The following is a 23683-nucleotide window of genomic DNA, read 5'->3' on the forward strand; positions in this document are numbered from 1 at the left end:
CCAGTGTGCAGTGTTCTTCCGGGGGAAAGTGGAGCAGGGTGGAGAGAATTTTGGGGGTTCCTTGAATTACCTAAATCCCAGAAATCTTGGAGAATTAAAGCCCGGGAACAGGAGAGATTGCAGAGTAAGAGAGTGTAGTTGATCAAGCAGCTTCCTTGAGGAGCTTCAGACTGAGAATAAAGGTCTCTCCAGGAGGGAGGGAGGTTTGAAGGTGTTGCTTTGTTTTAGGGGGAAGTTGATCGATCAGACAGGTAATGACCGAAGAATGTGTTTTCGTTATTAGTTCTGCTCTACTTCATAAGACCTTGAAAATAACATTTTCGGTGGGATATTGAGAATTGAATGAATTGTGGCTTGAATTGAAAGGTGTAATGCGGCTTCCCTGGTGGCGCAGTGGTTAAGAATCCGCCTGCCAGTGCAGGGGACACGGGTTCGAGCCCTGGTCCGGGAAGATCCCACATGCCGCGGAGCAACTCAACCTGTGCGCCACAACTACTGAGCCTGCGCTCTAGAGCCCACGAGCCACAACTGCTGAGCCCATGTGCCACAACTACTGAAGCCCGCACGCCTAAAGCCCGTGCTCCGCAACAAGAGAAGCCACCGCAATGAGAAGCCCGTGCACCGCAGCAAAGAGTAGCGCCCGTGCGCAGCAGCGAAGACCCAACACAGCCAAAAATAAATTAATTTTTTAAAAAAGTAAAAAAAAAAAATGTAATGTCTAGAACTAGATTCCTACTTATGTATCCCAATATAATCAGTAATAATTGTGTTTTATTAACACCATAATTACCCTGTTCTTGACCTTCTTGTGGAGATATAACCTTGATTTCTCGTGCTTTTGCTTTTCTGTATTTTTCACTATTACTGTTTTTCATTAAAGCTGTGTATCAAAATAGTGTGAAATACTTTTTAAGCTATTTGCAGAAAATTTCATTCGCACGTGTTTCCTTGTCATTCAGCTTGATCCACGGATCATTCGGCCCTTTATAGCAGAATGCCGTCAGACTATTGCCAATCTGGATAATCAGAACATGAAGGCCATCAAGGGGCTGGAGGACCGGCTGTACGCCCTGGACCAGATGATCGCCAGCTGCGGCCGACTCGTCAACGAGCAGAAAGAACTCGCTCAGGTGCTTGTCGCAGACTTCTCTTAGGAAAAGGAATTCGCGGTTTTCTAGACCCGTCTTTTATGTCAGTTGCTGTGCACCGTGTTTTCACTTCACCCATGAATGCTGTTCACGGTATTACTGGTTCCACGTAGTAAAGGTGGAGGCCAGTTCTTCGCGTTCGGGTTTGAGAGCACCACGTGAGCTGAGGCTGCGGAGGGTGACGGGGAGGCGGCCCGGAGACGCTGTGAGCGGCAGGGGAGACCTGCGCACGCGACAGCCCCGTGCTCGCCACCCGAGCAGCCCCCTGCTCCCTCCTGAGGAAGCCGGGAACCTCAGAAAATTTAGGTCTCGTTTAATGCAGTGTTCTAGGAGCCCTGTTGCCAGGTTAGGTGGATGACCAGAAGAAGGTGGTGGACTCGAGGGGAGTTTTCCACGTGGTGACTGGCTGTGACTCTCGACTGCTTTGTGTGCCCCTCCCCTGGCGAGAGCACTCTGTGAGAACAGCCTGGAGCCAAAAGAGGCCACTTTTCTAACCTTGACGCTCACACACGCTTTGCTGGTTCAACTTTCCCTGCCACCATTTTTCCTCTAAATGTCTTCTTTCATTAGAACGTCAGAGTGGTCACTTTAATGGGTACAAATGTTGTATTTCACCTGCGTGGCCGAGGACATGTAGTATCGGGGAGGTAGATAAAGCGTGTAGATAGAGCCTTGCTGTGTTCTTTTTAAACATGTTTAAAATATTTATAGCATTCTTATAGTTTACTAACTGAATTCATCTTGTAATTACCAGATTCTCTTTTTCTGTCTCTTGATTTTGGATCCGGCCCCCTTACTGTGAACTGAATTTCTTTATCTTGTGTTTGCACCGAATGGAGCCCTCCCAGTGTAATGCTAAGATAGATGTGATACTGGGTGTCCTTGGTTAATTCCTGATCTGTAAAAATGATCGACATTTCACCATTACAGTGTTCGTAGTAGGTTTTTTTTTCCTCCTTGTTTTAATAGAAACCCTTTATCAGATTAAGAAAGGTACGTTCTGCTTCGAATCTTGGACCATCCTTGGATTCTTGGAATAAGCTCAATGTGGTAATAGTACATTGTCTTTTTAACGTATTAGCTGTATTCCTTTTAAGGAATGCATGCATCCTTGATGTATTAAAGTCTATCATACGTTAAAATATCCTTTAGTATTTCCTTCCAGGGGCAAATGCAGGTTTTGTCATTTGAAAATCCTTTGTTTCTGAAGGATATTTTCTCTTAATAGAGAATTCTAGGCTGTTACTGATTTACTTGTAGCACTTTGCCTTTGGTTTGGGTTTTAGCAGTTTGACTGTGATGTGGTGAGGTGTGGCTTTCTTTGTATTTCTCCTGCATTGGGCTTGTACTTCATGAATTGTGGATTGATGCCATATTTTTCTTGGATTCAGTAAAAAGCAATTGAAAACCTATTAAGATTTTATCAAAGGAGAATAAAGCAGTAAGTTACTTTTTAAAAATAGATTAAGTTACAGAAAAAGCACAGCCACGGTTAAGCACGCAGGATATTGAAAGAAAAGTAAGATGTAAAATAATTACTAAAATTATCTTACTTTCATATATTGAATCATCTCGACTTTTTTTTAACACACATCATTTAAACTTAAATATTTTCATGATATTTAGAAAAAACATGAAACAGAAAAGAGAGAGAGAACTACCAGAAAGTAAGAAGACACACTTGCTGTCCTTTGTTGGTTGTGTGGTTGAGCCCTACCAGGATAATTACCTATAGTAGCAAGTGTGACAGCGAGATGGGTGTGCAGATCCTAAAACTTCTGTAACATGGTAACTAGTGAGTAGAGTAGGGAAAGAACCTGTGAATACAGTGATCAGCAAGATGTCTCATCAAGATGTCTTTGGACTTTTTTTTTTTTTAAGTGTTTGCTCTTGGCTTTGGCCCATCTGTCTGAATTAATCTATAGCCTAAAAACAATCCCTGCCTAACAAAAAGATGCAAGGTTCACCTGTGAAAATAAATAAGGATAGCTAATAAAAAAGTGTGATAATTACTTTTCCTATGAAACAATAAAATACACTGTAGAAGTCATTGTTCTAAAGATAATGAGCACAGATCAGTGGAACAAAGTATATAATAGCCCAGGAATACCAGAGGAAGGAATGACTTTTCAGGGAGTAGTGCAAAGTCGATTGATTGATTTTTATTGGGGGAAGTGTATAATATGCTATTGAATATCATTGATTAGATTAAATCTGTTGTTAGTTTTCACAGGGCTTCAAGTCAGTGCCCCTGTTTTTATTTACCTGTGCTCTGACTGAACTGTGGTGTAACAGGAGTTTACAGTCATAGGTTCTAGTTCTGATTTGCCTGCTGTGTCCTTGGATATGTTGCTTTAGCTTCCTGGGTCTCATTTTTTTTTTCTAGCACGAAAATGGAACAGAATTAGATGAGCATACATTTCTTAAGAACTCTGAATCTTTGCTATGGACACACCTACTACACTCAGAAAAGTAGGAGATTTTAAAATCTTATTTGAAAGTAGAACAGTTCATGTCTAACGTAAAGCTTTTCCTCTTAGATGAATGCTCATGGTTTTAATGAAAGTTAATATCCTTTAAAATATTTTCTCCCAAAGGGATTTTTAGCTAATCAGATGAGAGCTGAAAACTTGAAAGATGCGTCTGTGTTACCTGATTTGTGCCTGAGTCATGCAAATCAGTTGATGATTATGTTGCAAAATCATAGAAAACTGTTGGATATTAAACAGAAGTGCACCACTGCCAAACAAGAACTAGCAAATAACCTTCATGTCAGACTGAAGTAAGTGATTCTAGGGTATCTAATTTGGGTTGTTGAGAGTTGATTTTTTTTTTATTTCTCCCAAGTGATGGCGTAATCTTATCACCATGTTGACATACTTCACTGGTTGATTAACATGGGCTTGGATGATGTTTACAGAGTTTGTGTGTCTTGATTTCATTCTGTAGGTGGTGTTGCTTTGTGATGCTTCATGCTGATCAGGATGGAGAGAAGTTGCAGGCTTTGCTCCGCCTCGTTATAGAGCTCTTAGAGAGAGTCAAGATCGTTGAAGCTCTGAGTACAGTTCCTCAGATGTACTGCTTAGCTGCTGTTGAGGTTGTCAGGAGAAAAATGTTCATAAAACACTACAGGGAGGTATGCAGGTTGGACTGTACTTTGATTGTGCCTGAGCCTCAGTGACTTGGTGTGTGACACTAACAGAGGCTTTCCTTTTCTTAGTGGACTGGTGCTTTAGTCAAAGACGGAAAGCGATTATATGAGGCTGAAAAGTCAAAAAGGGAATCCTTTGGGAAGTTATTTAGTAAGTGTTCTTTATTAATAACTTATACTTTTTAAGAAAAAAATGCTGTTTTTATTTCATAGATATAAATAGCATTATATAGCATGAGTTGTAAAATAACCATATTGTTAATTTCTTTACACAGGGAAGTCCTTTTTAAGAAATCGTCTGTTTAGGGGATTGGACTCCTGGCCCCCATCCTTTTGTGTACGTAATTTATTTTCTAATGTGACTAAATTCTGTGTGTGTTCAGACCTTTATTTCAGAAGTAGAGATATTTATCAGAAACAAATTTTTTATCAAAATGTTTTTGGCTTTAAGATGAATTCATAGTTTTTGGTCAGGAGCCTTCACTGCATGGGACGATGAAGTCCTACTACACTGTCGAGCCTACTACAGTGTCAAGATGGGTGGGAACAGATTCTCCCCTTCACCTTATCTGTCTCCACCCCTCCTGTCCCTGCCGCCCTTTCCCTCCCCTCCCCTCCCCTCCCCTATCATTCATGTTGCACAAATCAGAATAGGGTGACCCATCAAGTCATCTTCATTGAAACAATGAAAAATAAGGTTGCTGTATTTCTAAACCAGAGTGGTCTGGGGACCACTAATTTTATTACATGAAACATATGATTCCGTGATCAAAGAAGTTTTGGAAATCCTGTAGGTTTGTTGTTTTCTCTTCAGACACACTGCTTAACTGTTAAACATGTGTTTGTACTGCAGGATTCCTTAGGGCTTTAAATGTATGTGCTTTTGTGTATCTGTGAATGAGTGTTGTAATAGGCAGGATTTCCCACACTCCTTTATCTAGGAACCCTGCTTAATGAAGGGTGTCTTGATGTCTCTAAATCTGCGTAAGTGATGACTCAGACCATTGGAGTTATCCTAAAAGGTGCATTTCTTGGCAGTATTTATAAAGAAATGGTAAATAATTTTTTTATGAATCTGAAATCGGCTAAGACTTTGTATTTTGGAAAATGTAATGAAAAGGTGAAGAAAAGGGCAAGGAGGAAGTTTTGCGTAAGAAAAAACGATCTTTACTGCATTAAAACAGCACAGCACGCTAGTAGGTGACAGGAATAGATACAGAGGGCTGGGGCTGTCGTCACGACTGTGCTGTTGGTCAGGTAGGAACTTGGGAATAGCCTGTGTAACAGCGAGACAAATGGGTTCCTTTAATGCTGGCGGGAATACCAGAATTCCCATGAAAAGACGCTGAGAACAGAGAAGTGGGGAGTGAGCACGGCAGTTGATCACCAACAGCTTGCACGTCCCTGTTATTTCAGACTCAGAAAAGTGGTCTCCCCATCCTCACTGAATATAGTCCTTCATTTGCATTTTATTATTTTATTCAGTTTCTTAGGTGTGAGTAGATCATTTGAAGCATTTTTATGGGTTATTGAATTTGATTATACTAAGAAATCAGTTACAAAATTATACTGTATATTTTTTTGTAAATTACCATTTTTTTAATATAGACACAGAAGCCTCGAAAGTTTGACTGTGAACTTCCAGATATTTCATTAAAAGATTTACAGTTTCTGCAATCATTTTGTCCTTCCGAAGTTCAGCCGTTCCTCAGGTAAATACAGTTCATATTTTTAGCTTTAGTTACTGTCTTGTGATGATTTCGTTACTCTGGAGCTGTGGGAAGGGCAGCAGCACCGCGAGGGGTGCCGGAGCAGAGGAGCACATCGTGAGAGCTGGCTGCTGGGAAGTTTCTGGGGAGTATAAAAGTGATCAGAAAAAAAATGAAGAAGATAAACTAGGAGGGAATTAACGCCTTACATGAAGTTAATTCTTTTCTGGTAGTGATCTGACGTTGTTGCATACTGTGAGAGATTTCTGATTTATCACTTTTATTTACTATATATATTTATTTATTTATTTATTTAATTGGAGTATAATTGCTTTACAATGGTGTGTTAGTTTCTGTTGTACAGTGAAGTGAATCAGTCATATGTATACCTATATTCCCTCCCTCTTGGACCTCCCACCCATCTAGGTCGTCACAGAGCACTGAGCTGAGCTCCCTGTGCTTTACAGCAGGTTCCCACTAGCTATTTATTTTACACACGGTAGTGTATATATGTCAATCCTGATCTCCCAATTCGTCCCACCCTCTCCTCCCCCCCCATTTAATGATATGTCTTAGTCTGCTTAAACTATTCCTGGTATTGACTGAAAGACGATGGTGAGTTGCTTTTGACATAGATTATAGTATTTGGTTGCAGTTATCCATTTTTCATTGAGAAATTAGAAATCTAATTTGATTGTGCTCTGTTTCAGGGTGCCCTTACTTTGTGACTTTGACCCTCTACACCAGCATGTACTTGCTCTACATAATTTGGTAAAAGCAGCACAAAGTTTGGATGAAATGTCACAGACCATTACAGACCTACTGAGTGAACAAAAGGCAAATCCCGTTCTTTCCAGTGGTTCGCCCGTTAGCGTAAATGCCTGTGTTGCTGCAGCTCTGTAAGCCTGTCCCTCTCTTTTCCAGGCATCCGCGAGTCAGACGTCCCCACAGGCGGCTTCCTCACCCCGGATAGAAAGCACGACAGGAATCACAACTACTACCTCACCCAGAACACCCCCTCCACTCACTGTGCAGGGCCCCTTGTGTCCTGCAGTCTGTCCCTTAGAAGAATTGTCTCCGGATAGCATTGATGCACATACATTTGATTTTGAAACTATCCCCCATCCAAACATAGAACAGACTCTTCACCAGGCTTCGTTAGACTTGGATTCATTAGCAGAAAGTCCTGAATCAGATTTCATGTCTGCAGTGAATGAGTTTGTAATAGAGGAAAACTTGTCATCTCCCAATCCTATCAGTGATCCACAGAGTCCAGAGATGATGGTGGAATCCCTTTACTCCTCAGTCATCAATGCCATCGACAGCAGGCGAATGCAGGACACGAGTGCCCGAGGTCAGGAGCAATCGGGCCACCACGCGTCTCTCGGCGTCCAGCTGGAGAAGTGCCGTGTCACTGCCCACGACTCGCACCTCAGTGTACAGACCATAAAGGAGGACCTTTGCCACTTCCGAACATTTGTGCAGAAGGAACAGTGTGACTTCTCAAATTCTTTAAAGTGTACAGCAGTAGAAATAAGAAACATTATTGAAAAAGTAAAATGCTCTTTGGAAATAACACTAAATGAAAGACACCAAAAAGAACTACAGTCTTTAAAAAGTGAATATGAGGGCAAACTTGCCGCACTAGTAAAGGAGAGTGAAGAAAGTGAAAACAAAATCACAAAGCTGAAAGGAGACTTGGTGTGCCTTGAGGAGGTTTTACAAAATAAAGATAACGAATTTGCTTCGGTTAAACATGAGAAGGAAGCTGTCATCTGCCTGCAGAAGGAAAAGGATCAGAAGTTGTTAGAGATGGAAAGTATAATGCATACGCAACACTGCGAGATGGAAGAACTGAAGCAGTCACGGGAGACCGTGCTAGCAGACTTAAAGAGGCTCCGCGTGGAGAACGATGAGAAGCTCCAGCTGTTGAGGGCGGAGCTCCAGTGCCTGGAGCAGAGCCACCTGAAGGACTTAGAGGACACTCTGCAAGTCAGGCACACTCAGGAGCTCAAGAAGGTCATGACCGGCCACGAGGTCTGTTTGGAGAAATTAGAAAGGGAACATCAACAGAGAATCGAGCAGATGCAAGATTCTCATGCCACAGCCATCCAGGAAAAAGAACAGCAGCTCCAGGAATTAAAACTCAAGGTTTCTGATTTGTCGGACATGAGATGTAAGTTAGAGGTTGAACTTGCCCTGAAGGAAGCAGAAACGGATGAAATAAAAATTTTGCTGGAAGAAAGCAGAGCCCAGCAGAAGGAGGCCTTAAAATCTCTCGTCGAACAAGAGACAGAACATTTGAGAACAGAGATAGGTAAACTAAACCAAAAGATTCAAGATGATAATGAAAATTACCAGGTGGGCTTGGCCGAACTAAGAACTTTAATGACAATTGAAAAAGATCAGTGCATTTCAGAGTTAATTAGTAGACATGAAGAAGAATCTGATATGCTTAGGGCCGAGGTAAACAAAGTGACATCATTGCATCACCAAGCATCTGAAGTAGAAAAAGGCCTGAAAGAAGAATTGGCTGAACTGCAGAGTAAACTGGACTCAGAACTGAGTGCTCTTGAGAAGGAAAAAGATGAGAAGATCACCCGGCAAGAAGAGAAGTACAGAGCTATTATCCAGAACCTTGAAAAAGACAAAGAGGAATGTGTCATGTGGCACGAACAGGACCGAGAAGAGCTGATTCAGAGGCTTAATCGTGAAAAAGAGGCAGCTGTTGAGACTGCCCGCAAAGCCATGAGCTTGGAGAGGGAAGCTGCTGAGGAGGAGTTGTTAGAAAACATTAAACATCTTGAGAGTCAAATAGCGAAAAGGTAAGGATGAACTTTAGTCTGCACTCATAAAACTAAAGTCTCAGTGATGGAGATTTTAATTGTGAGTGTAATCACAGTACCTTGATTTACTCATTTACTTTAGGTAATACCTTAGGTAAAGGTAACAGTGGAGATACTTTATGAAGTAAAAACGTACTTTTGAAAGTAGTGTTTCTCACAGACATCTAAAAAAAATTAACAGGCTATGTGAATCCATTAGGATGGCTTTTAAAAATGGATTCGTATTTTGGATTTTGAGAGGAACAATTTTTGAAAATTTCCTATGTTTTCGGGATCTTCTTATTCCTTTTTTAAGTTATAAATTTCCTTTTGGTTTGTTTGTAGTTCTTTCCCTAAATTCTTCATTTGAAAGTTACTTATTTTCATTCTTTTAAAATACTGTATGTATGTATGTATGTATAAAGAGCAGCAGTTAGTAACTTCTGGGTTGGTGCTGTGTAGCTTTCTGGTGGTTATTTTCTTGATATTACAATTTCAGTTATTTCCTCTGTGATTCAAAAGGTAGTGTTAAATGCTGGGTTTATACAGTGGTGAGGGTTTTTGCGTTGTTATTGTTGCTGCCGGATGTTACTGCCTTGGCTGAGAGAAATTGGGCTTCCGCATTTCCACTCGTTAAAATTATTTGAAGGGGTTTGTGGCCTAATAAACAATTTCTAGAACGTTATCAGTTGGTTCTATCATTAATTTTTCCAAGGGAACATATGTATAGGTATATTTGCATTGGCTATTTTAACCTCTGGCCGGAGGTTAAAGGGACTTTTACACCGCCTCCTGTGATCGACTGTCCGCTGTGTGGTGGTCATACCCTGGTGTGCAGTTCACCCTCCGCGTCTGTTTTGAAGACAGAAAGCCTTTATGTGTTCTGGAAGGATGGCGGGCTCTTAGAGGAACTAGGCCATACTCGAACCTTCTCAGAGCTTGGGGGACGCCGAGGTCCCGGCAGTCACCGCAGAAGGCCGGGAGGGCACCGGTGACACAGCAGGAGGACAGACGCGGGCGCGCCCACCGCGGCTGGCGGCCGGCGGGGCCCCGGGGACGGCGCGGCGGCTCCGGGCGTCCCCGCGGGGCCCAGCGATGGGCTCGGGGTGCGGCTCGGCCCGGGACTGTGTTCCTGGATGACGAGGAGCGGCCCCGGGGAGCAGGCCCAGCCGCCCTTCTCCTTCCGGACTCCACGCTCGTCCTCCTCGTTGGCGGATTTCCGGTTGCAGAGGGGGTTCCGGAAATAATCCGGTGCAGGTGAGGCTCTGGCACTGGGGTGGGCACAGCACGGCCGGCCGCCCGGCACCGAGCACCCTGGCCTCCCGCGGCTCCCGCGTCTCTCTCACCCGCACTGACCTGCCGGAGCCAGGCTCCTGCGACGCGGCCTCTGTCCCCCGTCTCCCCTCCCTGGAGCGTTCCCGCCACCCCGGAGTGGATGCGCGGCTCTTCGTTCACCTTTCCACACGGACGGCCTCTCTCCCATACTCTGTTGGCCGGTCCTCCCCCGGGGCGGGCGTCCTCGAGTTCACTGCTGATCATGGGCGCCCCTGCCCGCCGGGCTCTCGTCCTGCCCCTGGGCTCTGGAGCCGGGCCCGCCAGTCCGCTTCCCTGCCGGGCTCGCCGTGGCTGTGATGGAAGGGAAGCACCTCCTGTGCCCGCCTGGCGCTGCTGGGGCTCGTGTGCGCCCGCCTCGCGCCCACCACGTCGTCACCAGAGTGGGCGAGACAGTGTCCTCTTCCTGACAGGCGGCTCGGGTCACGCGGTAACTGGGGAGAGCACGGTCAGGCTCTCGGCCTCTTCAGACCCAGGAGCGAGCCCTGAGCCATCTTACGGAAGGGAAACGCTCACCTGCTTCAGAATCCTGAGGGCCTCAGCCGCGATTCTCCTGTAGGACTTGCCGAGGCTCCGTACACTGCCCGTTTCTGCCGCAGACACGTCTGGCCCCCGCTGGGAGACGGGCCCCGCCGCAGGGCAGCTGGCACGGGTTGCAGGGGCTCCCACACAGCAGGAGGCTGGGCAGGTGTCCAGGAGGAGCTGAGCGTACTGGGTGCTGCCCGCAGCCCTCGGGGTCCTCACCCACACCCTGGACGGGCGTCTCGCAGGCCTGGACCGCTGGGCACTCAGAAATCTCGCTGTGCTGACAGGCCTGTGGGCTTCCACGGCCCTCATTGCTCACCCCACCGGCACTCACGTGTCTTGCCCTGGTAGCTCAGGTAGTGGCTAATTCCTGTTTACCAGGCCTGAGGAGCATGTTGCCATAAGTGGGTTGCATTAGTGTGATTTCTTGAGGGATAGCAGGAAGATCGATAATGCCTGCCAACGAGACTTCAACAGAGGACCGGAGAGTTGATCTAACCCTGGATAAGACAGAGTCGATTGCGGTCCCCATTGGTGAAATCACGCTGCTTCCTGTGGTCTCTACCCGGGATTGATAGTCTGTGGCCTGTGGGAATCCAGCCCACAGCCTGGTTTTGTAAACACAGCTGTATTGGCTCACAGAGAGGCCATTTCTGCTTTGTGGCTGCTTTCAGCGGAGTTGAGTAGCTGTGACGGAGATTGTCTGAGTAACATTTATACTATTCAGTATTTGTCTTTACAGAGAAAAGTGTGTTTATCCCTGGTCTGTACTAATAAGAATAAAGGGGGAAGAAATCACCGAATCAGTAGCTACATGTCAGGTAGTAGTGGTCTTGTTCATTTGCTCCAGTGAAGAGGTTATGTATGAAATAGCAGTTTTATTGGAGTCACTACCTGATTAAATTATGATAACCCGTTGCTTGTTTTTATATGTTTCCGACAGGACGCATACTTAAGTTGAGCGAGATTGTGGTAGAAATCTCTGTGTTTCAGGGATTTTATGGCTCTTTCTGCCGTAATGGTCCTCGTTCCATCAGTAGGGGGACCAGCAGTGATTCGCCAACAGTTGCTTTTACATCTGTTCCATTTCAGGTCCTGGATGGAAGGACGCGTCTCTCGTGTATGGTTGTCAGTGGTGTCCTGGTGGACCACAGCGGCATTAGAGTCACGTGAGAGCCAGTGCTCAGGATTCCCTCAAAAGTTGATTAATTACCTTCCTTGAATACACACTCAGCCTGGAAAATGGCCGTGGGTCTCTTTGAAGGTTAGAAAGAAAACTCTGTATAAAATTTTGGCATCGTAGTTGGTGACTGACTCAGGTCTTGGAATTGGGTGAAAGATGGCGATTCTCTGGAAGTTAGATCTCTGAACGCCAGCTACTGGGTTTTTTAAAAGTCAGTTTAAAAGCCTTTATCGGCCCATTCTGTTAGAGCCCTAGTGACAGCCACTGCCAGAGGTTCTTCTGGGTCAGACTTTCGGTTGCTCTGGCTCTGCTGCCTGTGAGGGCACCACGTCCTGCATCTGGTTAAGTGGTGCTGGTCGGCCTCTCCCCTCCAGAACCTGTCCTGCCCGTGAAGCTCGTTGAATTTTACTGGCTTGTCCCGCCACTCTCCCTGTCCTGCAGGCGCCCTGCAGAGCCTTTGGGGTGGTGTTTCTGAAAGCCTTGGTGAAGGAGCATTCTCTGGGCCCTACCGGGGGGTATATAATAAAGCCCAAGATTTTAGTTTCTTTTTAAAGTGTCACATTTTGTCAGTGGTAACAAATTATGTCACTTATTCATTGAAGTAATGTTGATCATTTTTGAGTAAACATCTATCAAAAACGCAAGTCTAAATAACCAAAGCTTGTCATTTTTCAAATAGAAGTAGCGCACCATGAAAGAAGGTGCTCCTTCGGCGCACACAGAACAGCTGTGCAGGTGCTTTGCCGTGAGACAGACGTACCTCGTGATGCAGAAGGGCTTCGTAGGTACTTCTCGTTTTGTCACACAGAGGATTAAAAGACGTAGGCTCAGTGGTCAGGATCCAGTAATATTAATAATGTTACTGCATGAAGGATATTCCAAAGTAAACCTGCCTTCAGTTGGAGCGCCTTGAAGTGCAGGATACACTGATTGAGAGTATAGTGGGTGCTACTGTCTCTCCATTAAGGGGTCAACAGTTTTATCATCTGTGCGACGCCAGCAGGGAGTAAAAGACAGCATCTTGGCGTCATCGTGTGAGTAGTTCTGACCTTAGTGATCCCTTGACAGTGTTTTAGTTACCTCCAGTTTCTGTGGATCACCCTTTGAGAGTCACTGGTATAGAGAACCAGTTGGCGGTTTCTGTGAAGGCTTCCTTTTCAGTATTCTAGGCTTTGTGGGCTAAGTGGTCTCTGAGCTATTTAGCTTCGCTGTTGTATCAAGAGGAGTGAGAGAGATGAACGAACAGGCGCGGCTGTGCTCCGCTGAAACTCAACAGGTCACAGGCCGGATCTGGCCCGCAGGCCGTGGTTTACCCGTTAGGTCCACGTTTCAGGCAATCACCATAGCAAACTGATAATAGCTAATATTGAATCTAGAATCTCTGGTCTTTACACCCACGCAAATCTTGGCCTGATTCTTCCCATTCTAACTCTCATTGGGTCCCTCCGTGCGCACACTTCCTACGATTCTGCCAAAATACATGAAGAAAACCTTGCAATTGTATTTTCTCCTTGGTTAGATCTTTAGCTCCCCTGGGATCTGGGGATTTGAAAGCCGCGCTGGGTCTGGTAGTAGTGAAATGGTGGGAGAGGTTGTCGAGAAGGAAGATCAGCTTAACTGAGAAGTGACCTCAGGAAGGTGATCCTGATCTCTCCAGGGAAGGGGGCAGGGGAGCTTGGTGGGCACCGGGGGCTCCGCTGGATGTCTCCAGACTCTCGCTCCCGGAAGACACAGCTGTCCGGTTCTGCAGTGGGGGCCTGGCTCCACTGGAGCGCCCATTGCCCTGGCGCCAAGGTGGTTGCTGCCTTCCGGTTGGAGCCGGTCAGAGAATCAGTTCCAGGTCCCTGTCTTGATGGTTTTCTCCCCTAGGGCCGTATTTATATCTGTCTGGTATGAGCTTAGAAAAATAGAACCTCTTTTAAGTATTCCAAGAATGAAGGGTTTAATACTAGGTTTAGAACTTGTATGAATTTGGGGAGGGCTGGCGGAGCGAAGGGTAAGCGTTGCTGCTGAAGGGCTGGGAACTGGTAGGTTCACAGTCACCTTAAGTACAAAGCTGGTGGCTCGTCAGGAAACCGTTACAGATTCTTTGGAGATTGCTGCCAGGTGTCTACTGCGACGTCGACCCAGGAAACCCCTTGTGACCCTCACTGCCCTCCTGTCTGGTCACAGCCCCCTCTGGAGTGATAGACTCTTCAGCACTCCTTCATGCAGGTAACTTTTTGTTGCCAAACTTGAAACCAGAGCTTCCTGGGAAGGGGATTCTGGATAGTGTCGTTCTCGGCTGCCGTCGCACAGAGGAAACCCTTGAAAAGGAGTGAGGAGACTTGAAGGGAGTGGTGCTGATGTGACGGCACCCGGGCCAGCTCCTCTCCCAGCCGTCCCCACTCGGCCGGTTGTCCATCTGCCAGCAGCAGCGTTGAGAGGCCACCTGCCTGGGAGAAACGCTGGCGAGATACAAATGGGAGTATTAATTATGTCTGTAATGTCAGAGAGGTCCCGCAGATCGGAGAGAAAAGGGCAAACAATCCATGAGAAAAATGGGCAGAGGATGTGAATCGACAGATCAGAGAAGACAGGAGACAGCCAGCCAGGATGCGAATAGCTGCTCTGTCTACTTGGGATTAAGGAAATGCAGAATTAAAAGTGGGTAGCTTTTCTCCATATCACTGGGAAAAATGAAGTCAGTAGTATATATTATTTTGAGAGTTGAGGGCAAGGGCTTTCTCACACCCCGTGTACACGGAACACGCATGCAGGACACGTGTGTGTGGTTTGCATGTGTCGGGAAGCCTGCCTCCCGTGCCTCTCATAGGCGTGTGTCCAGGAGCAGTTGCTGTGGGTCTGCCTGGGGACGGGAACACTGGAATAGGGTGTCGTTTCGAATCTCTTATTCTGTGATCTCAGAAGAGTTTTTAAAAACCCACGATCAACTACTCAGTTACTAGGTCCAAATCTAATACAGTCACTGATGGGGGAGAGGCCACTCTGGTGTGTGTTCAGTGCAGGTTTCCTAGTTACTAGGAGCACTGGGTGTAATAGCTTTGCTCGCACACACTGGTTCATGGACGTGGGGGAACCAGAGTTGCTCTGTTTATCAAGTTCTGTGTGATGGGATGACGTTCCCAGCTGGTAACAGATATACCTTGCTTCCTTCAGTTTTAAGTTCAGGGCCTTTTTAAGGTTTTAAATTAATATATGGAAAGATAGGGTTGTGTAAGTTTCTCTTTTGGGGGAGGGCAACCTTTATTGATAAATTTCTTAGATTTCCATGGTAGTACTGCTGGATCAGAAACAGCTTTAACTAAATTGTGAGATACTGGAACCCTTTTTTATGTCTTCTCCCCACACAACACAAACATGGCTCTTAATTCCCCAGAGGAAGCCCACCAGTGATGCTGTTAAAAACACTACTTAAAATATTCAGCTCTTACTTACCACTCAGTTTGCTAGGGTTAATGCCCCCTGAGGTCAGAGCCGTTTGGGGCCTTAGAATCCTGCAAACTGAAGCTGAATGATGGGGCTGGTGGTAATCTGGAGCGTTTTCTATGGGAGCCTCCAGCAGTGTGACACAGTGTGTACTTTGGGTCAGACTAATAATAACAGTCCCTCGATGCCATGGGGATTGGTTCCAGGACCTCCCCCAAATACCAGAACCCGCCGAAGCCCAAGTCAGCTTGTATAGAGTGGTGCGGTGTTTGCATATAACCTCCTGTGCACGTCAGAGCATCTCTAGATCACCTGTAATACCTAACAAGGCAGGTGCTGTGTAAATAGTTGCCAGCCCTCAGGCAAATTCAAGGTTTGCTTCCTGGGACTTTCTGGGATATTTTCAACTCGTGGTTGGTTGAATCCGTGGATGCGGAACCCAAGGATAAGGAGGGCCGCCCATAAAGCCACGAGAAGCCCTGCCCCAGCACAGCATGGTTCTCGATCATTCTTTGTGTTAAAAGCTCTTTTTTTTGTTGTTTTTTTTTGGCTGCGTTGGGTCTTCGTTGCCGCGCGCGGGCTTTCTCTAGTTGCGGCAAGCGGGGGCTGCTCTTCCTTGTGGTGCGTGGGCTTCTCATTGCGGTGGCTTCTCTTGTTGCGGAGCACAGGTTCTAGGCGCACGGGCTTCAGTAGTTGTGGCACTCAGGCTCAGTAGTTGTGGCGTGCAGGGTCAGTAGTTGTGGTGCACAGGCTTAGTTGCGCCGCGGCAGGTGGGATCTTCCTGGGCCAGGAATCGACCCCGTGTCCCCTGCACTGGCAGGCAGATTCTTAGCCGCTGCGCCACCAGGGAAGCCCCGTAAGCTCTCCTTTCTTTGTTTTTACTGCCAAAGTGTTCACCTTGTGGGTCAGCATATACCCTGTGCTGATGTCACGGGTGCTCATCCTGGGTGTTGGGGATGACCGTGTGTTTACAGAGTCAGTAGTGTCTGAACGTCCTTGTGCCTGAACTGTCCTTCCTGCCTCATCCTTGCATAGCACTGACCCTGAAATAGAAACAGCACTCCCCTCGGTGCACTGGGCAGCGCACAGGTGCAGGGCACCTAGGAAGGAAGGTCCTTCCCGCCTGTGCACGCACACGTGATGTGAGCGCACAATTGCACTCCTACAGGATTCTTATTACTTAGCGTCCTGTGTCAGCTGAAACCTCTCATGCAGACATGCCCCAGTGTTCTGACCAGGATCTTTACAACAGTCTTTTAAAAATCTAAATTCACTATATGTCATTCTTTCTAGACAAAATTCTTCAGTGACTTTACATTGTACTTAAAATACATTTGGTTACTTTTTAAAAAAAATTTTATGGTTGAGAGTCTGCCTGCCGATGCAGGGGACACGGGTTCGTGTCCTGGTCCGGGAAGATCCCACATGCTGCGGAGCGGCTGGGCCCGTGAGCCATGGCCGCTGAGCCTGCGCATCTGGAGCCTGTGCTCCGCAACGGGAGAGGCCACAGCAGTGAGAGGCCCGTGTACCGCCAAAAAAAAAAAAAAAAAAAAAAAGTTATTGAAGTATAGTTGATTTACAATGTTGTGTTAGTTCTGTGTAATTTTGAAAAAATTAATGCTGTATTTAATTTTTAAAGTCATACCATTGAATCTACCAAAGAAGATTCTTCAAGCCTAGTCGCTGAACTTCAGGAAAAGCTCCAGGAAGAAAAAGCTAAGTTTCTAGAACAACTTGAAGAGCAGGAGAAAAGAAAAAACGAAGAAATGCAGAATGTGCGAACATCTTTGATTGCTGAACAACAGGTTTGTAGGTCTCCCACCTTACTGCATTCATTTTAGGTCTAGAGGAGATGAACATACATTAACAAGTAAATTTTCTTTGTGTAGCTGAGGTTTCTTATATCTTAAATGTGGTTTCCCCACATTGATCCTGATGGTATTTATTATTAAATATCTTCTTCGTGATAGAAGCATTTTCTTTTTAACGGTCATTATGTCACATAGGTGCTTCAGAATGAAGCAGTGCTAGATTAGAAAGGAGGAAATGTAAATTCTGTTCCCTAGCTACCTATGTGATCTCGTAAACATCATTTAACCTCTTCACATCAGTTTGGTTTTTTTGCAAATGAAAGTGTTTGTACTACTGCGTAGATGATATTTGAATTTTTTTTTCTAAGCTCTAAAATTTTGTTCTAAATTACATGCTGATAATTCTTATCCATGTGATAGGCTGGCGGTAGGTTATGGTGGAATACTGTTGAACTTTGGTGATTCCCTTATTAATGTGGATCAGTGGTGAGAGCTGACGCTTGTGAGGTCAGCAGCGGCCAGTCCACTGAGGGTCAAGATGCCCTGTGAGGGAGCATTACATCAGCTAAGGTGCTGGGCGGCAGTGGGAGAGGAAATAAAGGAGCGACGCGGTTGGATTTCTACGTAATCGGGATCGCTGGCTGGGGCGTGGGGCAGAGCGAGGGCTGCCAGACCAGACCGGTGTGAGAGCAGGTGTTAAGTCAGGCCAGGGGTAGCACGACATCCTTTTTTATCCCGAGGAATACGTTTCTGAGACTGGTAGGCATGTTACAGTTAACGTGCACATTTAATGTGGTGTGGTGCAGTTTTCCTTTTCTTGTTGTCTTTTTAGAGTTAAAAAAAAATGTCAACCACAGAACAGAAAGAAAATGTAGAAGTAAAGCTCCAAACACTTAGGAACTTTAAATGTTAAGGCCTGGGGAAAGACAGAGGAGCCTGGAAAAGGGGGAATGAGAAAGAGTAACCAGAAACAGAGTGTGCTTCACGGAAACCAGGGAAATGAACTGCCCAGGGCTGGGAGGAGCCACCAGGTTTAAAGCGAAGAGGCCATTCAGGTCTGTTTTTAGAAGTCTGAAGTTGTGCATTCTTTCACGTCTCCTCCTCCGTGAGCTAGGTCTTTCTCTCCCGCTTTCTTGCTGCCTGTCTCTGTGCTCCTGTGAGCCTGTGCAACTGCAGACTTCCAGCATTAAGGGGGGATGAAGTAAGATGGAGACCAGCGTGGAAAGCGGCCAGCCATCTGATCCAAATGTAGTTCTTCTTTTAATAGCTGTCAAACGAGAGGGGAGGTGACTCCTAAGGTACCTGCCAATTTTAAGTGGTGTTTGGATGTCAAGTGGTAGTTACTTGAGTTGATTTGTAACTAGCTTTATAAGGGCTCCTTGGGCCTAGTTGGCTCTTGCATTAACTAGTCTTGTTTCTAATATGTGTATTATAAATTGTGTTAACTTTTCTGAAAATCCATTTGATATTGCAGAGACAGCCAGAGGTTATGAAAACAAAGTAACTAATGTACTATTATAAGTATTTGTTAATTTTCTACCATAAATGATACAGAGCAGTGGTTTAATACAAAGGCATATCATAAATATTCTTTTTGAGGGGACCTTCCTGTCTGCTTTCTGGCTAGAAATGAGTTTAACTCAGTATTTAACAAATTCACTAATTTTGGCCCAAGAATGCCACGTTCTTGTTAAATGTCTCTGTTTCTAGCATCATTGGCATTAATGATTGATTGGAGGATCTTTGACTCTTAATTGTGGAAATTGGCTCATGGGATCTCTGCAGGCAGCTGGTATGTATGAGATCCGCAGTGAGAAGGCTTTCCTAGAAGTCGAGGAGTGGCAGGTCCAGCCATTATAAACCAGCAGATATCCAGATGAGAGGAGGAGATGGGATACAGTCATGTCCAAAATGTGACTGTGGAATCGAGATTTAGCTAAGGACAGAAGGAAGATTCCAGAGGCAGGGAGATCACTAAAAGGAACAGTTAAGTATATAACAGCACTGGTTAAAGTGTTGGTTATTTTATTTCTTTCCCCCACGTTTAAGACATATTTACTGATGCTTTTCCTCTGACAATAAATATGTGGACAATAATGTGAAAATAGCGTTCATTTTCAAGATATTAAATTGGAACGTATCTTAATACAGAACTAGGAAAATACAATCGAATGTGTTTACCACAGCGTGGCATTTTTATTTCAAAATAAACATCACTTGTGAATTAGCTTTTTCTTCTCCCCATAGAGACGCACCGTGCAAAAATAGACGTATTTTCTTTAGCTCTGGCTGCCCTGTGCATGCAGATAATTTAAGTAGTTATGGTTCTGTTGTTCCAGACCAATTTTAATACTGTTTTAACAAGAGAGAAAATGAGAAAAGAGAACATAATCAGTGATCTCAGTGACAAGCTGAAAAGCATGATGCAGCAGCAAGAGCGGGACAAAGGTCAGTGACGCTTCCTAATGCAGCGTTGTTAGTTCCGTGTCACACTCAATGATTGTAACGCTCACGTCCGCCCGGGGCTGCAGATTTGATCGAGTCCCTGTCCGAGGACCGCGCGCGCTTGCTGGAGGAGAAGAAGAGGCTGGAGGAGGAGGTCAGCCGGCTGCGGGGCGGCGGCCCTGTCCCCTTCCCGGGGGTGGCCGCCGCCCCCGAGCTGTATGGGGCCTGTGCGCCCGAGCCCCCGGCGGAGGCCCCGGATGCCCTCGGCGAAGGCAGGCCGGACTCAGCGCTGGAGACCAGCACGATGTCTGTCCGGTGAGTGCCCGTCCTACTCGCTGGGGGCCGCGGCCCGTGGACCTGAGAGCTGCGCGTGTGAGTTCTCCGTGCCACGGCCTGTGATAGCGCCACTGATGGTGTGCGGGAATCCACTTCGGCACGTTTTCATACCGTGCCCAGGTGCCACCACAGCGTGTAGGCGGCCGGGCGGGGACCCTGCAGTGGGGTCCAGGCCTTGAGGCCATGGCGTCAGGGGCGCAGGGCTTCCTTAGGGTCGCCGGTGCGTTCAGCGTGCTGAAGCCGTGCTGTGGGGAGGGAGTTGTCACTTCTGTGTGGAAACTGAAGTAAAATCAGAAGTCAAACTCATGGAAGCAGAGAGCAGGAAAGTGGCTGCCAGGGGCTGGGGTGGAGCATGGGCGGTGTTCTCACCGAAGAAGAGGCGGGTAAATGACGTGAGGTGATGGGTGTGTTAGTTAACTTGATGGAGGGACTCCTCCCACAGCGCGCATGTGTATCAGGCCATCACGCTGCGCACTTTAGATGTATTACGGTTTTACTTGTCAGTTTCGGCTCAGCTTAAAAGAATGAAATAAAAGCCTGCATGCTCGCTCTTGTTTTCTTTTCTGATTAGTTTCTGACTACCTCAGTGTGATGGGCAGATTCACACATGACAGTGACTAGCGCTTTGTAGACATGTAGGAATACTTTTGTAGTCTTTATATAGATTTGGTTTGTTCTTTATGAAGTGAAGCTTTGAGTTTTATAGCTCACTCAAGGACTTGTGGCATTTTGTTTGTTTCTAGTTTTAATGGTGAAGCCGCCCAAGAATGACCGTTTTATCTGTAACATGGATAAGAAGAATGGTCCCTGGGAGAAAGCTTGAAATTTCAGACATTATCCCTAGAAAAATGCATGCACAAAGTTTTGCTCATAATTTCAAAAGGTTTATCAATCTAGGTTCAGGATCTGTGGTATAAATTTTATACCATCCTACACCATCAAAATGTGTCCTAATTTAAACAGGCTGCTTCTGAAAATTTAGTACAAACCCTTAAATCTGTAAAGTGCTCTGTATTAACAGTTACGTTTCCAAAACCTTGTTGGAGACTGTGACGTCCAGAATTTTAAGACCTAAACTGAAATAAGCCCTCTTCTCTCTTAGAGAAAACGCCCACACGCTCTCTGAAGAGAGGCGGAGGATAATGCTGTTGGAACGCGTAAGTGCATCGTTTCCTTGGAACACAGGGTTTAATAAATACGCTCACTCCGGGATGCAGTGAAGTAAACCTTACGCTGAAAGCAGACTTGATTTGTGTTTTTAGATTAGGGTTTTTTTTTTTTTCTTTTCTTTTCTTTTTTTAAATTAATTTTTTTGTCTGCACCGCGTGGCTTGTAGGATCTTAGTTCCCCAACCAGGGCTCAAACCGGGCCCTGGCCGTGAAAGTGCTGAGCCCTAACCACTGGACTGCCAGGGACTTCCCCAAATTAGATCTTTTTTAACGGTTATTTTTGTGGTTACTTTCGAGAAGTCCTGTCATCTCTGATCCAAGTGGCCAGGAACAGTTCAGGATTCAGCAATGCAATAGAAGTGTGAATTTCACATACTAATTTCAAAAAACAAAATATTAACTATTTTCCAAAATAGGGCACAAGTAGAATATGTGAATAATGAAGAAAAGTTCGGGTTTTTATAGTGATTAATTGGAGTGAAGAGAAAAAAATGGTAATAAGGGGTTTCTTCTCAGCTGCAGACTTTACACATCTTTGTTCAGAGACCACTTTTCATTGCTTAGGCTTTGAAGATTTTTAACACTTTAGCTCCCTACAAGATAACCGTCTGATAAGGACTCAGAGTCAGAATTGTACAGATTTGTGCTCTTGCGCGTGTGCTCTTGTTAGTGAAGCATCTGCTGGCATGAGTAGTATAATTGCAGATTCCTCCTCTGGGGCCCGACCTCCTAACAGAGCCTCTGGGGATGCATCTCAGATAGCTACTGCGTATTTACAAGGTCACAAGTGGTTCTAATGCATATTAAACTTTGAGAATCCTTGGCTTAAGGAAATAAACCTAAAATTGTTCTTATTCTCTTTTAAGCCGGTAAATAAGACAGTTGGAAAGGATTCCTAGAAAAGAATGTCCCCACAAACCTTTTATAGTAGAACCAGACTTGAGCACGCAGACTATATTTTCGAGCATAAACCAGGGGTCTCTCTTTCCCACCCCTGCAGACACTACAGTTGAAAGAAGAAGAAAACAAGCGGTTGAATCAGAGACTGGTAAGGTCTTCTCGCCCAGTTGATCTTGACATTTAAACTGTTTGCATTGCATTTCATTATAAAGATCAGAAGGCTGTGTGGCGTGATTAGTTCCTTCCTGGTAGTTTTCGTTGAGCTGCGCTGGTCACTGATGACAGGTGACTCTTAAGCCTGACCACATGCACTGCCTCAGTCTTACGATGTTAAAAGCAGCCGGCAAAATCCAGATTGTCTTTTCTGATTATTAATAAGCTATAATCTCTTCGGATTGCATAATTACATGTGTTTGTAATGTCAGGTTGGGGCTCTTGGTTAAGTGCGCAGGTAGTCAGAACGGCTCCTCACGAGGCTCTCATTGGCGCGTCTGCCCGGAGGTGTGTGGAATCAGCACGTTCTGTCCGTCACGGATTTTTTTCTTTCTTTTTTTAACTCAAGGTGTTTGAACCTGACACCTTGCCTGAGACCCTGCGTGGCCCTCTGAATTGCCTTGGCTTTCCTCTAGCCTGTGAGTCTAGCCGAGTGCTCGATGAGTCCGCTTTACAGTCAATCTTACCTGCTTTGATAAAGCAATTGCTTCATTTTTCAAATTCTGATGGTGACAGCTCGTGAGGAAATAGGAACAGTTTAAGGCCTGTGCTCAGGACTTTTGAAAAATTTTAAGGTACAGATTAGAATTGAGTGTTTTTTTTTAAATAAAGTGTCTTGTAGGGAGACATCTGTGCTTTCTTTCGTTTGCCTTTCTGAACTGGAACAGCAAAAATTACGTATTAATTCCATGGCTCTGCCAGACTGTCAGTCATGAATTTATCACCAAAACAATTTTTTGAAGGCTATTTGCTGTTTCCGTGAGTGAAGCAAACCCTTTTCAAGGAGCCTTGGAGGAGTTGCCTGCAGCCACTGGGGACGCTGCACAGAACAGGCATGCTCCACGTGTGCTCCATGCAGCGTCCCCAGTGGGATGGACGCTGTGCTGGGCGAGGGTTTAGGCACTTTGTTCACAGGTGTGCTCCTGGCACCCGGAATAGTAGGTGGTGCACAGCACACAGTAGATGCTGGGGAAAGGCTTACGAGGGAAAGGGTCTGGCCCTTCAGGTCCAGAGCGCACCCGCTCCCCCGCGAGCCGCGCCTCCGGGTCACTCACACTTTCCTATCGATTGCCGGCTGTGTTCAGCCAGGGCTCCCTCAGGTCTAAGCCCTCGTTTGTAACAAATACGTGGAGAGCTCAAGGTTTTTTAAGAAAATCTAAACAGAGTTGAATACAGTCTGAAAAATGGATCATTAAACTTGTTCTCACTGGCAGCATGTAGACTATTTGGATGATTTTGAAGACAGGTTGGAATACACTTTTAGGTCTTTCTAGTCAGTATTTGTTGTTTTCTTTCTCTTTTGTTTTTAAACATTAATTGAGACCCTTCGTAGTGTTCAGAGGGAAATGGAAGAAATTCTGAGCGTCAGAATTAAACTTATGAACAAAGAGAAATCCATTTTTTCTGTCCTTGATTTGTGTGGTTATGATTGGGCCCACGCTGCTTGGGAGGGATGCCTTGAGACCCGTGTCCCATGTATCATGTGACATTGTGAGAAATGTGCTGA

At 45.5% G+C, this 23683-nt stretch overlaps 1 protein-coding gene across 9 annotated transcripts in view; it reads left to right on the top strand.

Moving 5' to 3' along the window:
• The window catches only part of RB1CC1 (RB1 inducible coiled-coil 1), a 61125-nt gene that overhangs the window by 29713 nt on the left and 7729 nt on the right, over window positions 1-23683 (top strand). For 7 of the 9 annotated variants that reach the window (XM_089899167.1, XM_089899168.1, XM_089899169.1 and 4 more), the window contains 13 exons: window positions 960-1130; window positions 3746-3930; window positions 4098-4284; window positions 4369-4450; window positions 4575-4636; window positions 5908-6011; window positions 6719-6845; window positions 6933-8833; window positions 16942-17107; window positions 19453-19561; window positions 19645-19873; window positions 20997-21051; window positions 22064-22111. In XM_089899167.1, the coding sequence (XP_089755293.1) occupies window positions 960-1130; window positions 3746-3930; window positions 4098-4284; window positions 4369-4450; window positions 4575-4636; window positions 5908-6011; window positions 6719-6845; window positions 6933-8833; window positions 16942-17107; window positions 19453-19561; window positions 19645-19873; window positions 20997-21051; window positions 22064-22111 (3426 nt within the window). Of the gene's footprint in view, window positions 1-959; window positions 1131-3745; window positions 3931-4097; window positions 4285-4368; window positions 4451-4574; window positions 4637-5907; window positions 6012-6718; window positions 6846-6932; window positions 8834-16941; window positions 17108-18823; window positions 18854-18898; window positions 19098-19452; window positions 19562-19644; window positions 19874-20996; window positions 21052-22063; window positions 22112-23683 lie in introns of those variants that run through there. The other 2 variants (XM_089899173.1, XM_089899174.1) reach the window with 2 other exon arrangements.

Source organism: Delphinapterus leucas, chromosome 17 (assembly GCF_059928025.1).
Source record: "Delphinapterus leucas isolate spDelLeu-1000000601 "Yukka" chromosome 17, BTC_Dleu_Yukka2, whole genome shotgun sequence".
Taxonomy (NCBI): domain Eukaryota; kingdom Metazoa; phylum Chordata; class Mammalia; order Artiodactyla; family Monodontidae; genus Delphinapterus; species Delphinapterus leucas.